Source organism: Micromys minutus, assembly GCF_963924665.1.
Source record: "Micromys minutus genome assembly, chromosome: 17".
NCBI lineage: Eukaryota > Metazoa > Chordata > Mammalia > Rodentia > Muridae > Micromys > Micromys minutus.
In genome coordinates, this window is record NC_137952.1 from 26,258,319 (window position 1) to 26,281,496 (window position 23,178).

The window sequence follows — 23,178 nt, forward strand, 5'->3', positions numbered from 1 at the left end:
TAGAGGATTGGGAAATGGTTTCCATGATTGGGCATGGGGGTTGAAAGCGAATTAAACAGTCTCATTATGGAGTTAGCTTCATCTTCCCTTCTGTTAATCTTGATGCTCAGTTTGATAAGTCATCTTCTAGAACGGTGTTTTAACTATGTAGCACGATCCTGCAATGTTTGGTGAGTAAATTTAAAGGATCACAGCCAGCCTTATTTTATCTCTGATGTTGTAGACAAGAGGAGAGAATGACAGAATGTACCTTACTTTCAGTAAAAGTAAATTTTGTTGATAGAACTTGTCCTTTCCGGGGACAGATAGGGAATGTGGGGGGAGTTAAGAGCAAGTACTGCCCTTGAAAAGGAACAGGACCCAGGTCTCAGGACCCAGGCGGGGCAGTTCACAGCTGCCTGTGACTCCAGTTCAGATGCTTACTGGACGTGTGCGGGGTGATACGAAGCCCATTTCTCTGTATGGCTCAAGGTTTTAAAAGCTTGACAAACACTCTGGACCCTCAGATCCCACGTAGCCCTGTTTCCTTCTCAGGCTGGTGCCTCAAGCTTAGAGTAGAAACAGTGAGCTGACCATCATAACTAGGGTCTGTGATAACTGTATTACTTGGAATAACAGGATAATCACTGGCATTTATGAGTTCACTCACAGGATATAGACATGTAAACCCTGTAAATACACATTTCAATTGATTTGAAGATTTGAATGAACTAGCCAGTATGTTTTTATAAGTATTGTTAATTAAAAACCATTTAAGCTCCTTTGCCTTCATTTTTTAATTATAAAGTTAGCTACAATAATAATAAAAATAGCATAAATAATCTAAACCACTAAAGCAAAAGTTATATTTGCTTTGGTGTTAGTTGTGCATTTAATTATCAAGGGCATCAAATTTATGCTTCCAGTTTGGTTCAATTAAAGACAGTATCCCATGAGCATTCTAATTGATGGGTAGAAACCTCAAGGGCTTAATAATCTCTACAGATGCTCCACAGAGAGTATAAGTAATTTAGTACTTGAATCCAGTTATTTCAAGAGCAGAGCTTTTTAATTTTCTTTAAAAGGGGAAAATATTGAAAAATGTTCTTACTCATAAAAACTAGTCAGGGGACCAGAGAGCAGTTAAGAGCATGTGATATTCTTCAGAGCGCTGATTCTAAGCACTACTGGTGGCTCACAGAGGCCTGGTTCTCCAGCTTCAAGAAAGCCTGTGACCTCTTCTGGCCTCCACAGGCATTTGCACCCACATACAAGCATGCACATAGAGACAGAGCTAGAACAATAAAATCTAATAAAGCCCTGTAAATCAGGAACAGTCAGAAACTAATACTTTCCCCCTACTTTGGTTTAAAAGTATTTAAATGTCTATCCAGAAGACCTTAAAACATTTGAATGCATCTGGGTGCGCTTCTGTTTGAGGTTGAGCACACCATCTGAGATCTGAGCTGCCCCATGGAGGCTGTGGGGCACTGGGTCCCCTGAAATCTGGAGTTAAGTGGTTGTGAGCTGCCTGATGTTAGTGCTGGGAATGGAACCCAGGTCCTCTGCAAGAGCAATAAGCACTCTAAACCATTGAGCCATTAACTTTTTTCTGGGTTCTTGAGCCCTAGAAAAGACTTTTTTCAAAGGTATTAGAAAGAAAATTACCTCTGGGAGGCAAGTGAGTTGGCCTTGTGAGAAAATGGTCTTTGGATCATGTGCTACTCATGAGTGGCAGCTGAGGTGTGTTCAGGAGTGCAGCCCAGAAGGCACCAAACCTTTTAACAGTGTGAAGACATCTGTGAACACAGGCTCGCCCTGTATTTAGTCCTTCCTTCTTATCAGTAGATCCTCAAAGGTAAGGCCTAAGCAGGAGCCTGTCTGCTATTGCACATCTTACCCCATATCTCCCTGTGTTGTGTGTAAGCTATGCAGAATTTCAGGTCACACCAGACCTTCCCTTTAAGTGTTCCAAGCTTCTAAAGGATGGTAGTTGTACTCTGCTCTGCTGATGTCCCCTAAAGTGATGGGAGGCCATGCACAGGAGGTTGGGGCCTTAGATACAAGTTCTAGAAGGTGATGATACTCTTGCTTAATTTCAGCCCTCAGTTTGAGTTCTGTGTTCCTCTTGGTTTAGGATAAGGACTGCAATGGAAAGAACGGTTGCCATGAAATTGAGCCGTCAGTGACAACCGAGGCTGTGCACTACCTTTATATCCAGGTGAGGTGCTGGTGGACACTCTGTGATGGTACCTCTCAGTGCTTGTTGGCAGTATGTTTTATGATACACTGCAAGGTTATGGACAAAGAGGACTGATTGGCATTGCTAAGGAGTAATTGGCCAGGGGAGTGTAGCATGGAAGCCTTTCCCCCAGCCTTGAACCCGTTCTTTTTACGGTGTTACCAGGAGGCACCATGGGGCAGCGCTGGACCTAGGCTGTGTAGTGTACATCCTAGATCTACCTGCTGTCATTGTGTGAGCTTCAATGAAGTTCCTTAGTCTTCTGTGACTCAGTTTCCCACAGATTAACTGTGGATACTTCTCACAACCATGTCTAAGTTCTGTGAATGCAGAATGGGCATGCCTTAACTGTCTGTATGTGCCCTTGAAGTGGGAGGGACTCTTGGGATCTTGGTCCTGAGTGAGTCCTGGAAAGTGACTCAGAATGTGCCATGATGATTCTAAGGATGAGGATGAAGGCTGATGTGTAAAACAGAGCAACACTTTTGCCTGAGAAACTTTCCACTCTGGCCCTGGGTGGGACCTAAAAGCTAGTTTCACACAATGACCTAAGACTTAAATGATGCTACATTGTTTTCTCTCTTACTATACCAAGAAAGGCTGAGACGGAGCCCCTGCTTGAATGCTTCCATGCTTGTATGTTTTTCTCTAGATTCAAAGAACATTTGTTATTCATGTACAGATAAAGCCAAGGACATCATTAGACTAATTAGCTATTCTTGGAAATTTGAGATTGGAAACAATCTTGTAACATAATAACATCCTATTGCAATCTCGGTTTTCATGTTTGTGACAAGGATTTTAAACAAAAAAGGATTTTAAAAACAAGCAGCCAGCATGCAAGTGGTCTGGGTTCAATCCCACTGCAGGGGGGAAAGGTTTTGTTACCTGCTGATATTACGTATATTTGCTCCAATGTATTCTTCTGTATTATTGGTTATTAGTATTATTATTGAACACATTTGCTTCTGTAGGTTTTAGGGGAGTGTTTGGGGTGCTGAGGATAGTGCTTCATGCATGCTTAGAATGTGCTCTATCACTGAACCAATTCCCTGTGTAAGATTTTTTTTTCATATTCTCATCTGTGTCATTTTTTTTAGCATTAAAAAAAGGCAGTTTTTTCTAAGACTGTTTAACGTTCCTGTCATAAGTTTTAGCATGAATGATTGCGTTTACGCAGCCCCCTCCTTATCGTGAGCCTTCGGTGTGATTGGCTCTGCCGGGTTTGTTCTTCTCTGCAGATGGAGTACTGTGAGAAGAGCACCCTGCGGGACACCATCGACCAGGGGCTGTTCCGAGACACCAGCCGGCTCTGGAGGCTTTTCCGAGAGATTCTAGACGGACTAGCGTACATCCATGAGAAAGTAAACTTTATAGTATAGCATCTCATGGCCATATACCTCTATTTACATAAATTGTGCATTTATGTTGCATGAATGTTTGTGCATGTGTTGTGGGAATTAAGGATATATTTCTCTTGTACTTGTACTTATGGACGTAGGCGAATTAGATGAGAATGGCCCCCATAGGCTCATATGTTCGATTGCTCGGTCTCCAGTTGGTGGAACTATTTGGGAAGGATTAGGAGGTAGAGCCTTGTTGGAGGAGGTGTGTCCCTGGAGGAACACTTTGAGGTTTCCAAAGCCTATGTCATTCCCAGGTTGCTTTCTCTTCCTTGTAGATTATAGATCAGGAAGTAAGCTCTCAGCTACTGTTGCAGCGCCATGCCTGCCTACTGCCATACTTCCTGCCTTGATGGGCATAGACTCAACCTCTGATACTTTAAGCCCAAAGTAACTAAAACCAACGTCTTCTTCTATCGCTTTTTTTTTTTTTTTTTTTTTTGAGACAAGGTCTCATGGCGCTTGCCATGTTAGCTAAGGTCACTGTCCAGCCAGCTCTCAGGATCTGTTTGTCTGCCACTCTCTGTACCCAGCTTTTATGTGGATGTTGAATAACTGAATTCAGGTCCTCAATCTTTCATAGCCAATACTTTACCTACTGAACCATCTTCCTGGCTTGTATAAATTATACAAACTTATATTGAAAATCAAACAGAAAACGAGAACAAGCATACAGAACAAAGCAAGGGAGGAAACTATGGGTGTGATGAAATAGTTCTTTTTACAGTTATCTGTTGATTCGTGTATATGTGTGTGGGCCAATGAATGCCACAGTGCACATGTGGAGATCAGAAGACAATTTTCTCTCCTTCTACCTTATGAATTCACTGAATTAAACTCGAGCTATCAGGCTTGTGGCAAGGACCTTTGCTGAGCCACCTTACCGGTCATGGTGTCTTATCACCACATAGCCTAAGAGCACCAAAATGTGTGCTCACCGATCCTTTACAAGATGTCTGCCCAGACCGAGATGAGGGTAAGTGTAGTGATGAATTAGTTAAACCACTTTGGCTTCTGGCAGGTGGCGCAGTGCTGCACCTGCCCAAGAGCTCTCTGGATTCCCGAATAAAAGACACACACACACACACACACACACACACACACACCAGCTAATTTTGTTATGCCTTGATTAGCTTAATGGTGGGGCATTTCTAAACTCCCCACAGCCAGCACATTCTCCCCTTTGGCACTCCTTACTTAACACCTCTTAAATCTATATTGTATCTGTTGCCCTGGCTCCTTCTCTTTGCTCCCTTTTCTTTGCTGTCCAAGATGTCTTCTGGGAGCTGCTTTCCTTTTTGCACCTAAATATTGGCCATTACTCCCTCCTGTTCCTTCCCGATGTGGTCTGTCCTATTTCCTTCTTCTGTCAGAGATCCTTTCTTTCCTCTCCTTGTGTTTCTTTTCCCAGGAACCTAGAAGTGACCCCTTTCTCTCTACCCAGCCATTGGCTGTTGGCTCTTCATTGATCAATCAAAAGTCAGTTGGGGCCAGGTACCTTCAGCATTTGGACACACAGATTCCCAATTTGGGAGCCGAATCAAGACAAAGCATTAGAACCAATTCTCAGCAGATGATCCTTTGATGAAGTGTTTGTAGAGTGAGAATGTGGTTCATTCATACAGATCTGGCTCCAAGTGACCTAAATCTGTGCTTCCTAGGAACCTGGAGAAACTAGAAAGCTGCCTAGCAGAAAGTGGTGAGGCTCAGTAACTTAGCTTAGCTGTGTGTAGAAATGTCATTTTAAAACTAGAATTTGGCAGTTTAAGGTGAATGCTCTCAGGCCTGGCTTCGAGGTGAGATAGTGCTCACATCTTAAACACGGAATTATCTAATGTTAGGGCTTTTTACCCTCTGCCTCAATTTTTTTGGAACTTCAAAGTATTTATACTGTGCCCTGTTAATATTGAGAAGCCATGAAATCTCATGTCATAATTTGCAAAGTGGAAAATAAAAGATGTTCTAATGGACGTCATTAGACCTCTCATCTGTGTGTCACCTACATACACAGAGGCACAAACATGCAGCAAGCCCATGCTTGCGAGGGACTCTTATGCCATGTAAAAACCATCTATATACATTATATATTTCATTTAGCATCTTGCAAGTGGAGCAGTAAACATGATGAGCCCTTACGAGGAGGAAGGAAACAGATTCCTGTGACGGTATCATTGAGCTCCCCCCGAGAGCTAGCGGCACAAACTTGAATTGTTAGAATAGTGTGCAAGGCTCATGAAGAGGCGCAACAGGCAGATGTTGCTGTGATTGGAAGAGTGGACAAGTCCAAGAGTGTGGTAGGCAGAGTGGTGCAAAGGAAAACCAGGAGAGGAAGGAAAGTGGGGCCTGAGCACAGGGAAAGCTAGTGAGCCTCTGAGGGAGCTGTGAACAGAGCCTGGGAGTTGCCCCTGCTCAGGACCACCAGTGGAGAGGTCAGAGGTCACAGGACATTCTAGAGACCAGACGTCTAGGACCAGGAAGTCCATGGGAGAAGACTCATCCAGTTGTCATCACAGCAATCAGCCTTTAAAATCAGGAACTAAACTTTGTGTGAGAAGCAGTTGTTGGATTGATTGATTCTTCATTGTCTTCCAACAGGGAATGATTCACCGGGATTTGAAGCCTGTCAACATTTTTTTGGATTCCGATGACCATGTGAAAATAGGTGATTTTGGTTTGGCAACAGACCATCTGGCCTTCACTGTAAGTATTTTTTTTTTAATCAGTTTGTGCCTGTAAAGGACCTTGGTGCCTTAATAATCCTGGAACTACAGAGGTGGGATAGTGAACTCCTGTGCCCTGCCATGTCTCCCTCCACTGTGAGGCGAGTCTGAAGGGACAAGCTGCAAGTGTGTCTGAGGCTTTGAATCTTAGGGACGTGAAGTTATTGGTCTATGAACAATGCTTAGGTAAAAGGCATATGATGCTTTATGAAATAATTTGGCAGTTGGGTCTCCTTACCAGGCATATGACAAGCTTTGCATCTGAGGAACTTTCTACTGGTTTGCAAAAATGAGACAGTCCTGGGCAAACACTGGCTCTGACATGCAGATTAGTTTAGCATACAGAGCTAATTAATGCGAGGCATAAGAAATTGTAAGATGAAAGTAAGGAGAGGAGGAGATGTGTGGCCATGGGACAGGAAATGCAGGCCCAGTGCTGTGGCACTGTTGAAGCACTTAATCAGTTAAACCCAGGCCCACATGAGACCCCATCACCCAGAGGAAAATACTGTATAAAACAGTGGCACTCCACATGGGTCCTGTGAGGTCAGTGGGAGTCTAGCACAATAGAACCAGGACAAGGACCACCAGCATAAGCTAAGGGCTAGGGTGAGCAGACTTGGTTGTTTGAACATCCCTTCTGACTGGCTGAAACTGTGAAGTGTAGAAATGCTGACGTATAAAAAGTCTTTGGAGAGTTTTGGCAGACTTGGGTGCCTCTACTTAATTATCGTAAGCTAGCTTTTAGGTCCCATGATCTGCAGTAAAGGCAGCTCATTCCAAGTCCAGTCAGAAAAGGAAAACAAAATTTAGATGATGACAAAAATGACCGTCAGGCTAATTAAGCAGATGAAGTTAGGAGCAGAGAGTGAGGAGACAGAAAAGAGCTGGAAGTGAAGGTGGGTGCCTGTCACCCCAGCACTCTAAAGGCAGAAGTTCAAGACCAGCTTAGGTTGCACAGCAAGTTCTAAGCCAGTCAGGGCTACAGAGTGAGACCCTAACACCCACCACAGCAAAGAGGTGGAAGAGGAGCAATAAGGGGTCCTGAGCAGAACAGATAAAGTGTATTGAAATGTGCTGAAACCAAGCACAGATACATGGTGAGGCGCTGTCCCTAACTAAGGAACCCAGCGAGGTGTTGGAAAGGAGAGGAGAGGTTCTACAGTCTCACCAATCTGCACACAGAGCCTTATCGCTGCCCCATGCCCTGGCCTTGTCTATAAAATGTGTGGATTCTAGGACCTGCTTCAAAACTTAGCCGCAAAGGAGGACAGAAGGCGAGTGACAGCGCCCAGAGCATGTCCTCATGCTCTGGATGTCTCTGTCACTTTGCTGCTGCTGTGATAACTCTGACCCAGCAATTCACAGAGTGCTTATTTGGTTTTCAGTTTCAGAGGGCAAGAGAGTCCATGCTGGCATATCTGGAGTAGCTGGCAGCTGGAACAAGCAGGAAACGGGGCACAATGGGATGAATCTTTTAAACCCTCCAAGCTTGCCCCAGTTGCATATTTCTTCCCAGAAGGCCACATCTCCTAGCCTCCCCCAAATAGCCACCAGCTAGATAGAGACCAAGTATTCGAATGCCTAAGACTTATGAGGGACATCTCGTTTAACCAGACTTGGTTTAGGATATGACCGTTAGAGGTGTGGGGAAGAGGGAGAAACTGTCCACTGTGTGCTTCAGCAAGGGACAATGGAGCCAAGTTAGTGACCAGCCTTTAAAAAAAAAAAATAGCAAAACTGTTGTGGAAGAGGCTGTAGCACTAGAAAAGGTAGAGCAATGGTTTGTCTCTGCTTTTAAGTCTCTTAAAATAGATAGAGATTCTGTTCCAGGGACTTGTGGGATGAACATAAATTGGTTTCAATAAGAGTCTGGGTATTTCTGTCCTGAAGAGAGCCATCCAGTGAATTCATCTTCCTCTTGCTTTCACTGGGTTTCCTTTGACCCTTGCATGAAAGGGTTAACTAAATATAAAAAATAAGTGTAAATGCATTAAGTCAAAAAATTATGGTAATAATTACTCTGAGATCCCTGCTAGCTTTTCAGCCTTCATTTAGAAACAGACGATCCATCCCAAGGAATGCTCTAAGGTTTTAATATATATTCCCTTGTGTTTTAGGCTGAAGGTAAACAGGACGACCAGGCAGGTGATCATGTGATTAAGTCAGACCCTTCAGGTAAAGCCTTTATCTCATTCATGTGTTTAAAAGGGAGACCATAAAACTTCTCAACCTGAAATCTGCCTTTTACTTATAAAGACTTTATTCTGAAACAAGTTGAAATTATTCTTTAACTAGTTTTTAATGAAAGTTTTTTTTCCTTTTACTATGTTAATTATTCTTAAGAAGCACAAACACTGTCGTTAGTAGAACAATGGTAATGGTGTTCTCCTGGGGGCCCAAAGCTGTGTCTTGACCAACTCTAATTGGTCCTGTAAGGTTACCTCAAGACCTGGCCTTTCTAGGGTCCTGTCTTGTCCTAGCCTTCCTGTGTAAGCAGAGACCTTTGTGTGAGGTAGTATGGACGGTTGAGGGTATAGGTCAGCCATCTGTGCAGTCAAATGTTCACTTTCCTCCTGGGTAGGGGTGGGGGGACTGCAGATAACATGTCTAGCCTCACTTTAAAGATGCTCTTCTGTTCTGGGCCAGTGATGACCTGAGTTCAGCCTCTTGGGCCCACTGGGCGGAAGGAAACAATGAGTTCTCACAACTTGTCCTCTGACCTTTACATACATGCCACAGCTTACACACGCCCACACAAATAACATAGCTATAACTAGGGGTTAGGAGGAAGCCCTTTGGTTTTCAATTTACTTTAGCTGAAGCTAGGGATGTAGTTCACTGCCACTCGCCCCATGCACAAGGGCCTGGGTTCAGTACTGAGTACTGTGAAACGGCAACAAGAGCTACGTGGGCCCCAGCTGGAATGTTCTCCTCTTTCCTCCATAGGCCATTTGACTGGCATGGTTGGCACCGCTCTGTATGTAAGCCCTGAGGTCCAAGGAAGCACCAAGTCTGCATACAACCAGGTACAGTGTGTGTGTGTGTGTGTGTGTGTGTGTGTGTGTGTGTGTGTGTTTAGGGGTGAGGTGTTGTCTCAGAGCAAGTTACATGCATGACCATCAAGACTGTTTTGTGGAGTTTAGTGACCAGCTGAAGTAGGGACAGTCATTCTAGGACTGTGTGAGCTAACCTCTGTGCCCACTTCCCTCCCCAGGTCAGGTACATAGGGAGCAAGACAGCCACCAGAGTAATAGCTGTGTCCCCAGCCCTCGGGGAAATGACCCAGTGATGGTGAAACCCAGGATGAGCAAGGAAGCAGTAAGAGAGATGTCCTAAATAAGAATGAGGCCCATGAAGAACAGAATTGAGTAGCAAGGCAGTAGTGCGGCCTGGCAGGCATTCAGAATTGTTTTCTTCAGCTCTGGGCAGCCAATTCCAAGGGTCATTGCACATTCTAGGCAGGCACATCCTGAAATTCTCAAAAGTATGCATTTAGAATAAAGGAAGATGAGTGGGGGTAGGGCTGTGGCTCAGTCGGCAGAGCCCTTGCCTGGCATGTGACAGGCTTGGTCCTATCAGCAGCACTGACAAGCCGTGGGTAGAGCATGCCCAGGAGGGGAAAGGGCTGAAGCAGTGGAAATGGCAAACATCAAGAAGGGTCTTGGTAAGGTGAGTACATTCTGTGCAGCAGGGCAGCACAGTTTATAATAACGTTCAATAATTTTAAACATTGCAGGAGACTAGATCTCAAGTATTCTTACCAGAGACAGGGAGGGAAGGAAATATGGAGGGAGGGAGGGAGGGAAGGATGGTAACTATGTAAATAGATAGAAATGTTAACTTGACAGTCATTTCCGGGTGAAAATGTTGGATGATTTGCTTTTAAATTTATGGGTCTAACCTTGTTTCAGAACAGATCCTCAAGTGTCTCAGCTGAACCCCACGCTCCTGGAAATGCCACTTTGATATCAGAGCTCTCTGAAGACAATTTCTGTTTTCCCCACAGAAAGTGGATCTCTTCAGCCTGGGAATTATCTTCTTTGAGATGTCCTATCACCCGATGATGACTGCCTCAGAAAGAATTTTCGTTCTCAACCAACTTCGAGATGTGGGTGTCAGATATGTTTGATGAATAAATTTCCAGTATCCTCAGTCTCGCATGGCGATCAGAACTCACAGCGGGACTTTTTCCTGGTATTTATAAAATAGAAGAGGATATCAATTGTTGATCTTTTAAGAAAACGGTCTTAGCCGATAGCCCAGGCTAACCTGAAACATGAGATCCCCCTGTCTTTTCCTCTGAATCCTGGGATTACAGATGCCTGGCATGAAGCCTGGCTGCCTCCTCTAACTGTAATGACTCCCATTAGCTGATTCATGGAAAGATAATCAGTCCTGTCACTTTCGGTGAATGTTTGGGACGAAGAGGGCCACCTTATTAAAGTGCCAACATAGCAGTTTTGGTAACTAAAGAATTGTCTGCCTATGTTATGCTGTACTCTAGTACAAGAAAACACCCCTGTCAACCCCCAGTGATGAGGGACAGTTTTGTTTGAAGCCAGCCAGCCCAGGCTACATGACATTCCAGACCTTATCTTCTTACCTACTCCAAAACATGAAGGTTTATATTGAATAAATCTGGTTTTGTAGTGCCTAAAGCAAATCTCAATGACCAGAAGTTAAAGTGGATCTGAAGTCTGGAGACAGACTTCTGTGGTAGAGAATTTGCTGAACCTGGCACACGTGTGGCTCTCAGTCACTCGAGCCGCTTTTCCCCAATGAAATTCCCACTCATGTTCCTGAGATAAACCTTTGCTTCATTTGCTCTTTGTGCTCATAGGGATGAGTGTTACAGGGTGCCCGGTCAAGGTTGCCCATGACAATGGGGGCAGTAAGAAAGTGGAAAGTAAAGTCTGAGCAATTTGGACTGTTAGTCATGAGCCAGACATCTGGAGAGCTTTCTCATTCTTAGGGAGCAAAGGCAAGCTTAAGTATTTGTTAAGTTAAATTATATAGCAAGCCAGGCATGGTGGGGCAAACCTACAGTCCCAGTGTGTAAGAAGGAGCATGAGCTCACAGCCTGGACTGTGCGTCAGCAAGACCCTGTTCATGGCACACACTGGGGATGCTACAGGATTCTTTGAAGAGCAGTTGAAGTGCTTTTGACAACAGCATGTGGGTAGCAGTTGGTGAGGCATAGCTGAACGGAGGGTGATTCTGCCATTCACCTTAGCTGGATGGGCCTAATGAGGATCTCCTTAAGGAAGTCCTTTTCTGTAATCTGAAATAGTTTGGCTTTTTCCACTTCAAGAATATGTAAACTATCAGTTAGTCTTGTAGCTGAGGTCCTGCTTATCAGAATTGGATTTAGTGCTTACTGAATTTTGTCGTTCTTTTTAGTTGTTCTAAGTCAGGCCTCATGCAGCCTCAGCTGGCGTCAGACTTACCTGTGTGAGGACACCCGTGACCCTCCACCTTCACCTTCCAGTTTTCCTCTTAGGTTGATGATTTCATAGAATCTTGCCTTCTTTCACCATGTGTTTCTGTGAAACCCTTACGTTTAATTTATTCCTTATGCTGACTTTCATTGACAATTATAGTCGTGGCAAAAGTCTCTTAGTTAAATTATCTTTGATTTAAACTTAAAGGAGGTAATTTGCATAGCCTAAGCCGTCATTTGGGTAACGTCCACATTAATAGACTGTGTGTACTGAAGAGTGAGAAGGCGTGGAGAAGGTGTCATGTTAGCAAATTTTAATTTGCTTTTTGGTTATCTTACTGTGATGAATAAAAGCTTTGCCCATGGCAACCTGCCAAGCGCTTGCTGATTTGAATATAATACTCTTTTAGCCCACATCACCCAAGTTTCCAGACGACTTCGATGACGGAGAGCATACAAAGCAGGTAATTTGCTGAGGCTTTAATTGCCTCGTCTTCAGCCTCGGGTTTTGATTACTGTTTCTCTTGGTTTTCAATTAGTAATCTTCTGCTTCTCATGCTCTTGTGTTCGAGGAACAACAGGGGAAAATAGCAAAAGACGGAGCTCTTAAGATGTTACTAGGCTTGAAATGCACTATAAAAAAGCCAAGGTCTGACAGCAAATTAACCCACTCCAGAGCTCTTTTGTGTGCCCAGTTGTGCCTTCAAGTGTTACTTGGACCACTGGCTTAGCTGGGAGGAAATGCTTTTACAGCAAGTTGCTTTAGATAAAATTTAGGATTTATAGACAAAAAATTATAATCTCTGTTTCGTGGCTGAAGTAATTCAGGTTTTACAGGAAGAACTATACTCTCCAGGCAGTCTGCTGTTATAAGTTTTTGAAATTACTTGGTTTTATAGTCCTGGGAACCAAACCTAGGTCCTCCACATGCTAGGCAAGTGCTCCACCATTGAGCTATCTCTGCGGTAGCTATTACAGTATTTCAAAGCAAGATCATAACTATCAGAGTGTGTGTATGTAGTTCATTTTAAGCTAGAGCTGGCACCCAAATAAAATGAGAGTTCCTAAGTGAGCTGTGTGCTATCTCTGGTCTTCCTTTCTTCTTTCTGATAGTTGTTTGCTGTGGTAAAACCTTCACTCCTTAATAAGTCAGAGAAATTTCTTCCTCACATTGACTGTTGTTGACAGTGATAGGCAAAAGTCTTTTATTTAAATGATGAGCATTGAGAACAGGAACAGAAACAGAGCATGTCAACATCTGCAACTTGTTATTGGCTGCATGTCCAATGGCCATGCCACTGCACATCTGTAAGGTTGTACTTGTTCTTACCTGTGAAATGTGGAATAATGGTATCTTTTCATCTCTGTTCGATGGTGTTAGCATGACACTGGTTAAGGCTCATTTGGCACCTCTAATTAGTGAAGAACTACTAGAAGACAGTCTGTTTCCTATTCTGTTTATCCTGTTAGCTGTTATTTTCTATTTGAATTAGTCATTCGCTGTGTTTTTGGGTGTCATAACTAAAAATTCTCACTTCATAGATAGGATCTCTCTACATACCCCAGCTGTCCTAAAGCTCATTATGTAGACCAGGCTGGCCTTGAACTCACAGAGATCCACCTGTCTCTGCTTCTACCACACCCACCAGAAGGTATTTTAAAGATACATTAGAGATGTTTAATAAAATCCATCCAAAAAATTGAAATTTTCTGTTCTCAATATTCTGACAACTTTTTTCTAAACTACAGGATTGAGAATCATGAAGGAACTGGGACATGTCTTTAATCCCAGAATTCAGGAGATAGATGCAGATGGATCTATTTGAGTTCAAAGCATGGTCTATGTGTGGCAATTCCAGGCCAGGTGGGCTATATCCTGAGTAGACTGTCTAAAAAGAGTCCTTAGGGAGCCTCTTAAAGGCTTGCGCCGCTTCAGAGGGTTCTCTGCTATGGGGGCATAAAAAACAGTGCAAAGCAAGAGGATTCTAGGGAATTGAATGAGTAAAGAACACAGAGGAGGAAGAGCGAGGACCAGTGTGCTGTGTGGTAGATAGAGGTGCTGCCATGTGCTTTATGTGAGTACTAACATTGGGCGTGGGCTCTTTGGTGCTGTCTGGGTATCTCTTTCTCTGTACAGTCAAGTATGGGTATAAGAAAGCTCAGCTTCTGTGTGCTTTCCTAAGGATGTGTGTGATTGTTGGTGATGAGATATAAAAAGGGCCTGTCCCTTTTAAATACTCCAGCTATAGTTATGCACAAGTCTGTGGTCATGAGGCACTAATGGCACAGGCAGAGAACTGCCAACTAAGCATAGAAAATACCCTGAGTTCCACCTGCTGTCTCCTTACCAGCTGTGTGCCTGTCACACTGCAGAAATCTGTCATCTCCTGGCTGTTGAACCATGATCCAGCTAAACGGCCCACAGCCATGGAACTGCTCAAGAGTGAGCTGCTACCCCCGCCGCAGATGGAGGAGTCAGAGCTGCATGAAGTGCTGCACCATACGCTGGCCAACATAGACGGGAAGGCCTACCGCACCATGATGAGCCAGATCTTCTGCCAGCACATCTCTCCCGCCATAGACTACACCTACGACAGTGACATCCTCAAGGTGGCTTGAGTCAGACATGTCGGATATTTCTCTAAACCTTTTTTAAGTTTACTCTTTGATAGTTGTTATGTATGTCCATGATACATTCTGATCAAACTCACCCCTCTGCCCTTTCTTATCTTCCTCTCACCCCTAATACCCTTTCTCATATTAAGTGCTTGTCCAACCTTCATGTCTTACATTTTTATAGGTTTTTAATAGCATTTATGTAAGGGTGGGGCATGTACGGTCATGGTACACATACCACAGAGGACAACTTGTAGGAATTAGTTCTTTCCTCCTACGATATGTGTTTCAGGGACTGAACCCAAACTGCAAGGCTAGGCAGCAAGTGCCTTTACCTGCTAAATCATCCCATATTTGTGTCTCTTTGTTTTCTGGGTTTTCCTTTGTGATATACTGGGTTTAACCAGCTATTCCTGCACTGTAAGTTCTTAAGTTCCCAAAGGCTCCAAAAGCACATGCAGAAAGTATAACTGTGCTAGTAATCATTTGTGTGAGTCTTGGTCCTTCCTACTCTGTGCCCACCAAAGACCGAGAGACAGAGCCCATCTCAGATGTCCAACCTGGGACACCCAAGTGGCCTGTATGAGGTAACACAGTGACTCCCAGCACTGGCAGATGGCCTAGGAAGCTCAGATGCAAGGTGCCCAGGCTCCTCGGCTGCCTGCCCTCAGCTGTGAAGCATCTCAAGAATCTCTAAAAGCTTCCAGATGGTTTCTGAAGAATAGTCAAGATGCCAATCTTAGGAGCCTTTATTATCTCATTTCTAAAAGTAAAAACAAAATCACAGAAGTACTTACAGTAATTTAGAGAAATGTTTAAAATGTGAGTGAGTAGGTAACTAAGACTGGCTCTCCTTGCCATCTATTTTTATATAGTTAAGCTGTGGTATAATTTAGAGAAAACTATAGATTTTAAGTGTATATGATCATGCACACCTGTGGCCCTTCGGAGACTGAAGAGGACTGTGACTGGACAACACAGTGAGACTCTGTCTCAGAAATAAAAGCAGAATTTGACCATCTAGTAATAATCAGATCTTTTTGTAAGACTATAGCCAACTTAATTACACACACATCCCAACTCCAGTGGGCTTTATGCATTCCGCCGCTACACCAATTAAGTAATCACATCAAAAACACACCAAACTACTCTGATCCAATAGATATAATTTACTAACCTTTATAAGTCAAATGATCTTGTACAATTCCATCCCCCATAAAACATTCATAACAACCTTATTTATAAAGAGATGCACTGAGAGAAACAAACATCTGCCTTCATCTTCATTCCTCACAGTCTCTCCCTTCCTCTCTTCCTCTTTCATTTTCTTTGTCTTTTTCCGCCTACCTCTTAACTGTCCAATCACGTATCACCTTAACATCAACCCACAAGGCTTTGTTGATGACATCTAATTGGTCTCATTTTAGGGCAACTTCTTGATTCGTACAGCCAAGATCCAGCAGCTTGTGTGTGAAACCATCATCCGAGTCTTTAAAAGGCATGGTATGTCCTTCCCTGAAAACCACTCCTCAGACAGTTTTCTAAAAGTCATCAGATAGTAAAGTGCCTGCACACAAGCATAAGAACCCACCTCAGCCTGCACACAACTGTAACCCCAGCATTGGGGCCAGAGGCTCAGTGGCAGGAAGAGCCAATGCAGTGAGCTCAGGCTCAGTGAAAGCAATTGAAAAGATACCTGACATCAACCTATAGCATAAGTGCATGCACACATGTGCAAGCCCATGCACACGTGCACATACCAACACAAACCACATGGGTATACACACACAAAAGAAAGAAAGGAAAACCAGCTGTGGCTGTACAGGCCTGTAATCTCAGCACTCAGGAGGCTAAGGCAAGGGTTTGAAGCCAGCCGAGGCAATATAGTGAGAACCAGTCTTACTGAAAGAAAAAGATTACTATAGGTGGATTTTGGTATGACTGTATATTAAAATCCATTTATTAGCAGTTGGCCCCACTTGTTTAGGAAAAAATGTTGATTATTCCAACCTTGCTACTAAAATACAATTGGCTCATGAAGTCCAAAATCTTAACAGACTCAGCCCAGCTCAGCTCTCCATGAATCCATCTGGAACATTAACCAATATTGGGAACACTAGGAGCAGTGTCCCAGGGGCAGCTCACACACCTGTGTGCTCCTGTGCACTTTGGGTTGCCACCTAGGAAGCATAAGAACCCGAGGCTCAGAGGCTCTCTCTGTATTTTGGTGTAGGAGCTGTCCAGCTGTGCACCCCGCTGCTGCTTCCCCGAAACAGGCAAATATATGAGCACAACGAAGCTGCTTTGTTCATGGATCACAGCGGCATGCTGGTGATGCTTCCTTTCGACCTGCGGGTGAGCTGGGATGCTGCTCTGTTGAGGAATCACCCCTCCCAGACACAACCACCGCAGGCTTCTATTGGGATGAAATAACTCATCAGGGTAAAAGCAGTGTTAGAGTTCAGTCAGTGTCTGATCCTGCATTGCAGGTGCTAAGGTCCACAGAACAACCCTACAGCAAGTTAACCCTCAGCTGAGACAGATGTTGTAGTGTATTGCCAGCTAGCTCCTCAGTTAGATCCCAAAATGTTACTATCTAGAGCAGTTAATGTTTGCAACAGCTAATTGGGTGTGCTGAGTTTTGTCCATATTCTCTTTCCTGTGATCCCCAAAGCTCTCTTAGCCAGCAACAACGTTAGTCTTTCACTGCTGGCAAACCCATCCATAACTGCACTCTAGACCTGAGGAAAACGTGCAGTGAGTACTTAGGGTTCTGTCCCTAATGCACAGACACAACACTTTTAAATAAGCACGAGGAGAGTATGTACTTAGCATGTGCGATGTCCTGGGTTCAATCCTCAGTACCAAAACATCTTTAAAAATACAAATAGAGACATAAAATGAGTAACACTGTTAACTTCCACAGCATGCTGAGGACATGCCAGGACATATGTGGCTGTGCTTAACGTTACCTTAACTTCACTTGGAAGGTACAAAAATGTTTATATTATTCAGAGATGACCAGGACTGTTGAGAACATTAATTGCTAACTTTTTAGAAAAGTAATAAAAGAATGAAATGAATGAAAGTTTACAAATTTCTTTTTAATTTTTCAAAAAAGTGTCTGTGTGTACCTGTGTATGTCTACACCATAGATGTACACATGCCCACAGAGGCAGGAGAGGGCGTTAGATCCCCTAGACCTGTAGCTATAAGCATTGTGAATCACCTGTCATGAGCGCTAAGAACAGAACTTAGGCCCTCCGGAAAAGCTAGACGTCTCTTACCCACTAAGCCTTGAAAGTTTTAAAATGTGACTCTCATTCCATAGTCTATGAAATGGCAAGTCTACCTTTAGGGTTTTGTTTTTTAAGCAACACAGTATATGAATCTTAAAAGGACATCTATGTAATTGTATCAAAAAATGAAATCCATCATGTCTGTCTATAGGAGAATGATTAGCTATGTCATTGATATTATAAAATATTAAGACACAATTAAAAACTGTAACTGTGCGTGGTGGCCTGTACTATAATCCCAACACTTGGAGGTTAAAGCAGAATCACAAGTTTGAGGCTAGTCCAGATTGTGTGCTGAGACCCATTTTAGACAAATAGGGGAGCTAAAGAGATGACTTCGTGGTTAAGAGCACTTACTGCTCTTGCAGAGAACCCGGATTCAGTTCCCAGAATCCACATGGAGTGGTTCACGACTGTCTCTTACTCCAGTCCTGGGGTATCTGATGCCTTCTTCTGACTTCTGTGGACTTATACTCAGAGACACACACATACATGTAAAATAAATGTACTAAAAGACCACAGATAAATTTGTATATCAAATATTCATATATGTAAGGTTAAATAAACACATACACACACAGATTAGTATACCCATAAACATGTCCACAATATATTGATAGCTTAAGAAAAATAAGTTCTGAAGGAACTCTAAAATCCCACTTTTGTTGTAAAGAAAGGTTTCTAAAACTGAAAGAAACTTGAGTGTGCATGAGTTACTATATGTGTTGCACACACTTGGTATATGTGTGTGATACACATGGGTGAGCCACCATGCGCAGCAGCCTGTCTTGGCATCTTCCAAAAGTAAGGTGTCAGGGAGAACCTCAAAGTCCAAGGAGAGGAACACAATCAAGGTATTTAACTTTTCCTTTTTTAATTTTTATTGTTTATGTCTTGTTGCTAAACAATGTTTGTTTTTAAGATGTAAGAGAATTTTTTCCAAATAATTATGTTTATGTGTGAGAGAGATGGGGGAGTACACTGACCAAGACTGCGCATGCTCATGGGTGAGGGGGCTGGGAGTAGAGCTCAGGGCCTCATTTATACGAAGCAAGGGTTCTGCCAGTGAGCCCCACCCCCAGCCTTCCTTCTATATTTTTGGCTTCTGTTTTTCTTTTAAATAAGTAAAGCAGCTTGGGGGTGTTGCTTGACAGAGATGAATGGACAGCCCGTCACCTTCCGGCCTGTCAGGAAGAGTACAGTCCAGAGGATACGTGGCTGCACTGATTACTAGAGGATTACTAAGGGCAGGTCCTTAAATGTAAGCTCCCTTCCCATACACTGATACTAATGAAGAATTTCCTTGGGGCTGGAGAGATGGCTCAATAGTTGGGGGCACTGGCTGCTCCTATAAAAGACCCAAGTTCAGTTCCCAGCACCTATGTGGCAGCTCACAGCTGTAACACTAGTTCCAGAGGAAAATGCATATGCATGCAGGCAAAATACACATCCTTAAAATAAAATAAATAATTTTCTCTGAGAGGCTGATATAGAACTCAGGAACTTCACTATAGCGCTCACTCATTTTGACTATGTTATTATAAATGAGATTTTTTTTTTAAGGTATTAGAGTATATGTGAGAGGACAGAAACAAATTGTGTAGAAATGTGCATGTGGAGGCCAGGAAACAGCTTTGGGGGCTGGCACACCCACAACCAGCCCAGGAGAACACTACCCACAATGGGTTAGGCCCCTCCTGAATCAAACATCATTCAAGAAAATGGCCGAACCTGTGTCGTTTGAAAACTAGCCAGCATACATGACAAGTCTTTCTATCCACTAAGCCATCTCCCTAACCCATAACTACATCTTAAAAATCTCAACTAACCAATGATATATGCAGTTTTTAAGTGAGCATGATAAAATAAGACCATGTTTTCAGCAAAAAAGAAAGTTTTTTTCCTCAAGCCCCAGAAGTGCAGGGAGCAGGGCCTAGTGGAGCCTGCTGCAGCTGAAGCACGCGTGAGCATCCCAAGCGTGAATGCTCGCAGGGTACAGTCACCTGTCACTTAATGGCTAGGATAGACGTTTAAAGTGTGTGGACAGGCTGTTCCATCACTGTGCTGGCTGGAAGATCGCCGGGCGGCACTCTTGCGGAGCTGCTGTGGCGGGCGCAGTTGGCTCTGATCTCACTATCAAGTGGGTGCCTGACCTTAAAGTGATGGGTGGGTTCTAGCCCAGCAAAGCTGTTTTAAAAACTAAAAGAATGTAATACTTGGCACCTCATGACACAGGTCTTTAAAACTTTCTCCTTTCAGGTCCCTTTTGCAAGATATGTGGCAAGAAATAACATACTGAATCTAAAACGGTAAGGCACGCCATGCTCTCCTAGAGGTGGGAACAAAATCTGACAAAGGTGGGTGAGGTTTTTGTTTTTTTCCCCCGAAGCTTTCACACAGGAAAGAATTCTAGGGTTGAAGTACTGAGCAGCATGTGTCAGGGAGCCCAGCCCCAGGGCTCCTTTGTCCTCAGATGTCATAAGACATCTTTAGAAGAAATGAAGCAGTAGGTCAGCTGACAGACCTGCATCTATTCTGTGCTTCTACATGACCCCAGGCAACATAACTAAAGACGTTTTCAGATGGTTACAGGGAGGGAAGATCTGGTTGTTCTTGAACTCAAATAGCTGTTTCTAAGGTTTCAAACAAATGGCCAGTGGTCTCTGTGAAAACTCCTTAAGCAGGTAACTGAGCTGCTTGTAGTGATCGAGGGGACCCAGCAAGAACAGAGCACTCGGCAGCAAGGACAGGCTCCGTGCTCATTCAGATACTGTGAGGTCTTCATCAGTTAGAGCCGGCACGCCGCCATTGCGGCACACCACGTCACAGCTCTCTGTGTGCTACAAGGCTGCAGTTACCACTAAATACCTTCATTCCTAAAGCCTGGGCAGTTCTGTACAGAAAAACATCACTTAATGTAAATTTGGTGAAACTTCTTTTCCCCTTCAGACACGTATAAGAACAATTAGCTGTACAAAGCTAGGAACTGGGGTGTAGATTATGAGGCAGAACTTGTCTGTTCAAATCTGACATTGAACTGTTGAACACAACAGGTTTTTTTTATCTTCATTTTTTCTTTGCCCATCAATTCCTCATTTTTCCAACAAGCAGTGATCTAAGAAAGGTGGTTTCTTCCTCCAGATACTGCATAGAGCGGGTATTCAGACCTCGGAAGTTAGACCGATTTCATCCCAAAGAACTCCTGGAATGTGCATTTGACATCGTCACTTCTGCCACCAACAGCTCTCTACCCACTGCCGAAACCATCTACACCATCTATGAGGTCATCCAGGAGTTCCCTGCGCTCCAGGTAATGTGTCACCTCATCCTGCTAGCCTATGCGGAGGGACCCATACCCACTGCTGCCTCTTGTTGAGTACCGGAGCAGATCATGGCTTGTCTGAAGCAACCGCAAAGAGTTTGTGAGTGAAGCTTTGAGCCTCATCGTGGGCTCGAGCTTCTGCCCTGACAGAATTGATTTGTTAGGGATGGGGCGTGTTGTGTTGTTTATCCATTCTTACAGCATTCACGGATGAGGCCGTTTCCTATGATGCTCTTGGCGCACTCCAGCCCCAGTGGGAGCCCTTGGTGCTCTCCCTCACCTCACCTTTCCACTAGTCCGTACTCTCCATCTCTAAGGGGAATGCTTGCTGCTGTCCTCACAGGCCCTGCCATTCCTCAGTGTTGGTCACGGATGTTCACTTGTCTAGAAAGTCTTCTCTCATCCAGCCATGGGTCAGACCCTTCTCTCAGGAAGCCTCTCAGGGCTGGCTGGTCACATTTTAGTCTCTACATGCTTCACAGCTCTTGACGTGAAGCATCCATATGATCACTTAATTACAGCATGTTCACTCAAGGCAGAGCCCCTGGGCCACTCCTCCCTGTGTCCAGCTGTCCCAGCACACTGTGAGGACCCAGCAACTCACTGCTGTGACCAAAAGGAATGATGACCATTAACCACCCTCTGCTTGCAAGTCAGTTACCACTGATCTGATTCCTTGTTTCTCCATCTGTGTGCACCCTTTTGGGCTCTTTAACTTAGCTGAAGATCAACCCATGTATTGTAATGCATATTGTAAAAGTATTGCATTGTTCAAATGTAACACTGAAAATAATGGATATGAAAGATAAGCCAGACAGCAGTGGCAATTGTCTTTAATCCTAATACTCAGAAGGCAGGTGGATCTTGGTGAAATTAGAAGCCAGCCTGGTCTAGAAAGCAAGCTCCAGGACAGCCAGGGTTACACAGAAAAACCCTATCTCAATAGGTGGATGGATGGGTGGATGGATGAAAGGGAAAGAAATAAACCAGGAGAGAGGATGCTATGCTTTAGCTCTTCTGTGGTCGTTGGAAAATAATTACCAGCTTTCATTTGACCACATACTTGTATTACTTTTATAATGAAAATAATAGTCTTCTTCTCTACATTCTAGGAAAGAAATTACAGCATTTACTTGAACCATACAATGCTTCTGAAGGCAATACTCCTACACTGTGGGATCCCAGAGGATAAACTCAATCAAGTCTACGTTATTCTGTATGATGCTGTGGTGAGCATTTAATTACCTTGACTCAATGTTGAAGGGTGATAATACTTGCCTCTGATTACTCTCTGGCTCATGCAACCATAAAACTACATGGAGAGTTTCATCTCCTTTTGTCTTGGCTCTAATGTGACTGAAGCAATTGTGGCTAAGATTTATTTTTATTGTTTCTAATTATATGAATATGGGGGAAGTAACTGTGTGGACAATCTGTGGTTAATGCAGAATGAATTGACATTGGTTATTGTTATTTTTTAATACAGGGAAGTCTTGGCTAGGTTTTCATTCATCTGGCAGATTGGCTTCAAGGATTCTGACTTTACTGGCTGTTTTCTAGGGATTTGTTTCTTCCTCACAAAGTGCTGGGGCTGTTGGGCCGTGCCGAGTTCAGCAGAATGCAGAGGGGGCACTGGCAGAAGGCGGGGGGGGGGGGCACTGGCAGAAGGCGGGGGGGGGGCACTGGCAGAAGGCGGGGACTGGGAGGGAAGGTTGAAGCTCATTCTTGTCACTTTTGTTTTCAGGAGGTCTTGTGGTTTTTGAGACAGGGTCTCACTGTGTTGACCAGGCTGGCCCTGAATTTATGGAGGCCTGCCTCTGCCTCTCAAGAACTAGGCATCACTCATGTTCCCATTCTCTTCTCCATCAGACAGAGAAACTGACTAGGAGAGAAGTGGAAGCTAAATTTTGTAACCTGTCCTTGTCTTCTAATAGCGTAAGTACCTTCTGATGGCATGCTTGCCACTGTCTGTATCATTTTATGATGTCAGAAATGTCACCACGTTTCTGAAGCAGTGAGGTAGCAAGATCACACATCTGCTGCTCACAGACACAGCTTTCCCCTTGAGTGTTGGTGTCATGGCAACCGCTGGGATTAGAAGAGAGAAACTGATGGTGTGATCAGAGCGTGTCCTGTGTGTGCCCCACATGCTGA

The 23,178-nt window shown here is 43.8% G+C and overlaps 1 protein-coding gene across 6 annotated transcripts in view; it reads left to right on the forward strand.

Moving 5' to 3' along the window:
- The window catches only part of EIF2AK4 (eukaryotic translation initiation factor 2 alpha kinase 4), a 79,637-nt gene that overhangs the window by 41,063 nt on the left and 15,396 nt on the right, over nucleotides 1–23,178 (forward strand). For 5 of the 6 annotated variants that reach the window (XR_013975379.1, XR_013975380.1, XM_080931117.1 and 2 more), the window contains 14 exons: nucleotides 2,117–2,200; nucleotides 3,463–3,585; nucleotides 6,220–6,324; nucleotides 8,465–8,522; nucleotides 9,294–9,373; nucleotides 10,354–10,455; nucleotides 12,198–12,251; nucleotides 14,161–14,397; nucleotides 15,831–15,906; nucleotides 16,637–16,758; nucleotides 19,962–20,011; nucleotides 20,844–21,012; nucleotides 22,137–22,253; nucleotides 22,894–22,959. Coding sequence is in view for 3 of the 6 variants with exons in the window: in XM_080931117.1 (XP_080787243.1) it covers nucleotides 2,117–2,200; nucleotides 3,463–3,585; nucleotides 6,220–6,324; nucleotides 8,465–8,522; nucleotides 9,294–9,373; nucleotides 10,354–10,455; nucleotides 12,198–12,251; nucleotides 14,161–14,397; nucleotides 15,831–15,906; nucleotides 16,637–16,758; nucleotides 19,962–20,011; nucleotides 20,844–21,012; nucleotides 22,137–22,253; nucleotides 22,894–22,959 (1,443 nt within the window). In the remaining 3 variants the exon portion in view is untranslated. Of the gene's footprint in view, nucleotides 1–2,116; nucleotides 2,201–3,462; nucleotides 3,586–6,219; nucleotides 6,325–8,464; nucleotides 8,523–9,293; nucleotides 9,374–10,353; nucleotides 10,542–12,197; nucleotides 12,252–14,160; nucleotides 14,398–15,830; nucleotides 15,907–16,636; nucleotides 16,759–19,961; nucleotides 20,012–20,843; nucleotides 21,013–22,136; nucleotides 22,254–22,893; nucleotides 22,960–23,178 lie in introns of those variants that run through there. The other variant, XR_013975381.1, reaches the window with a different exon arrangement.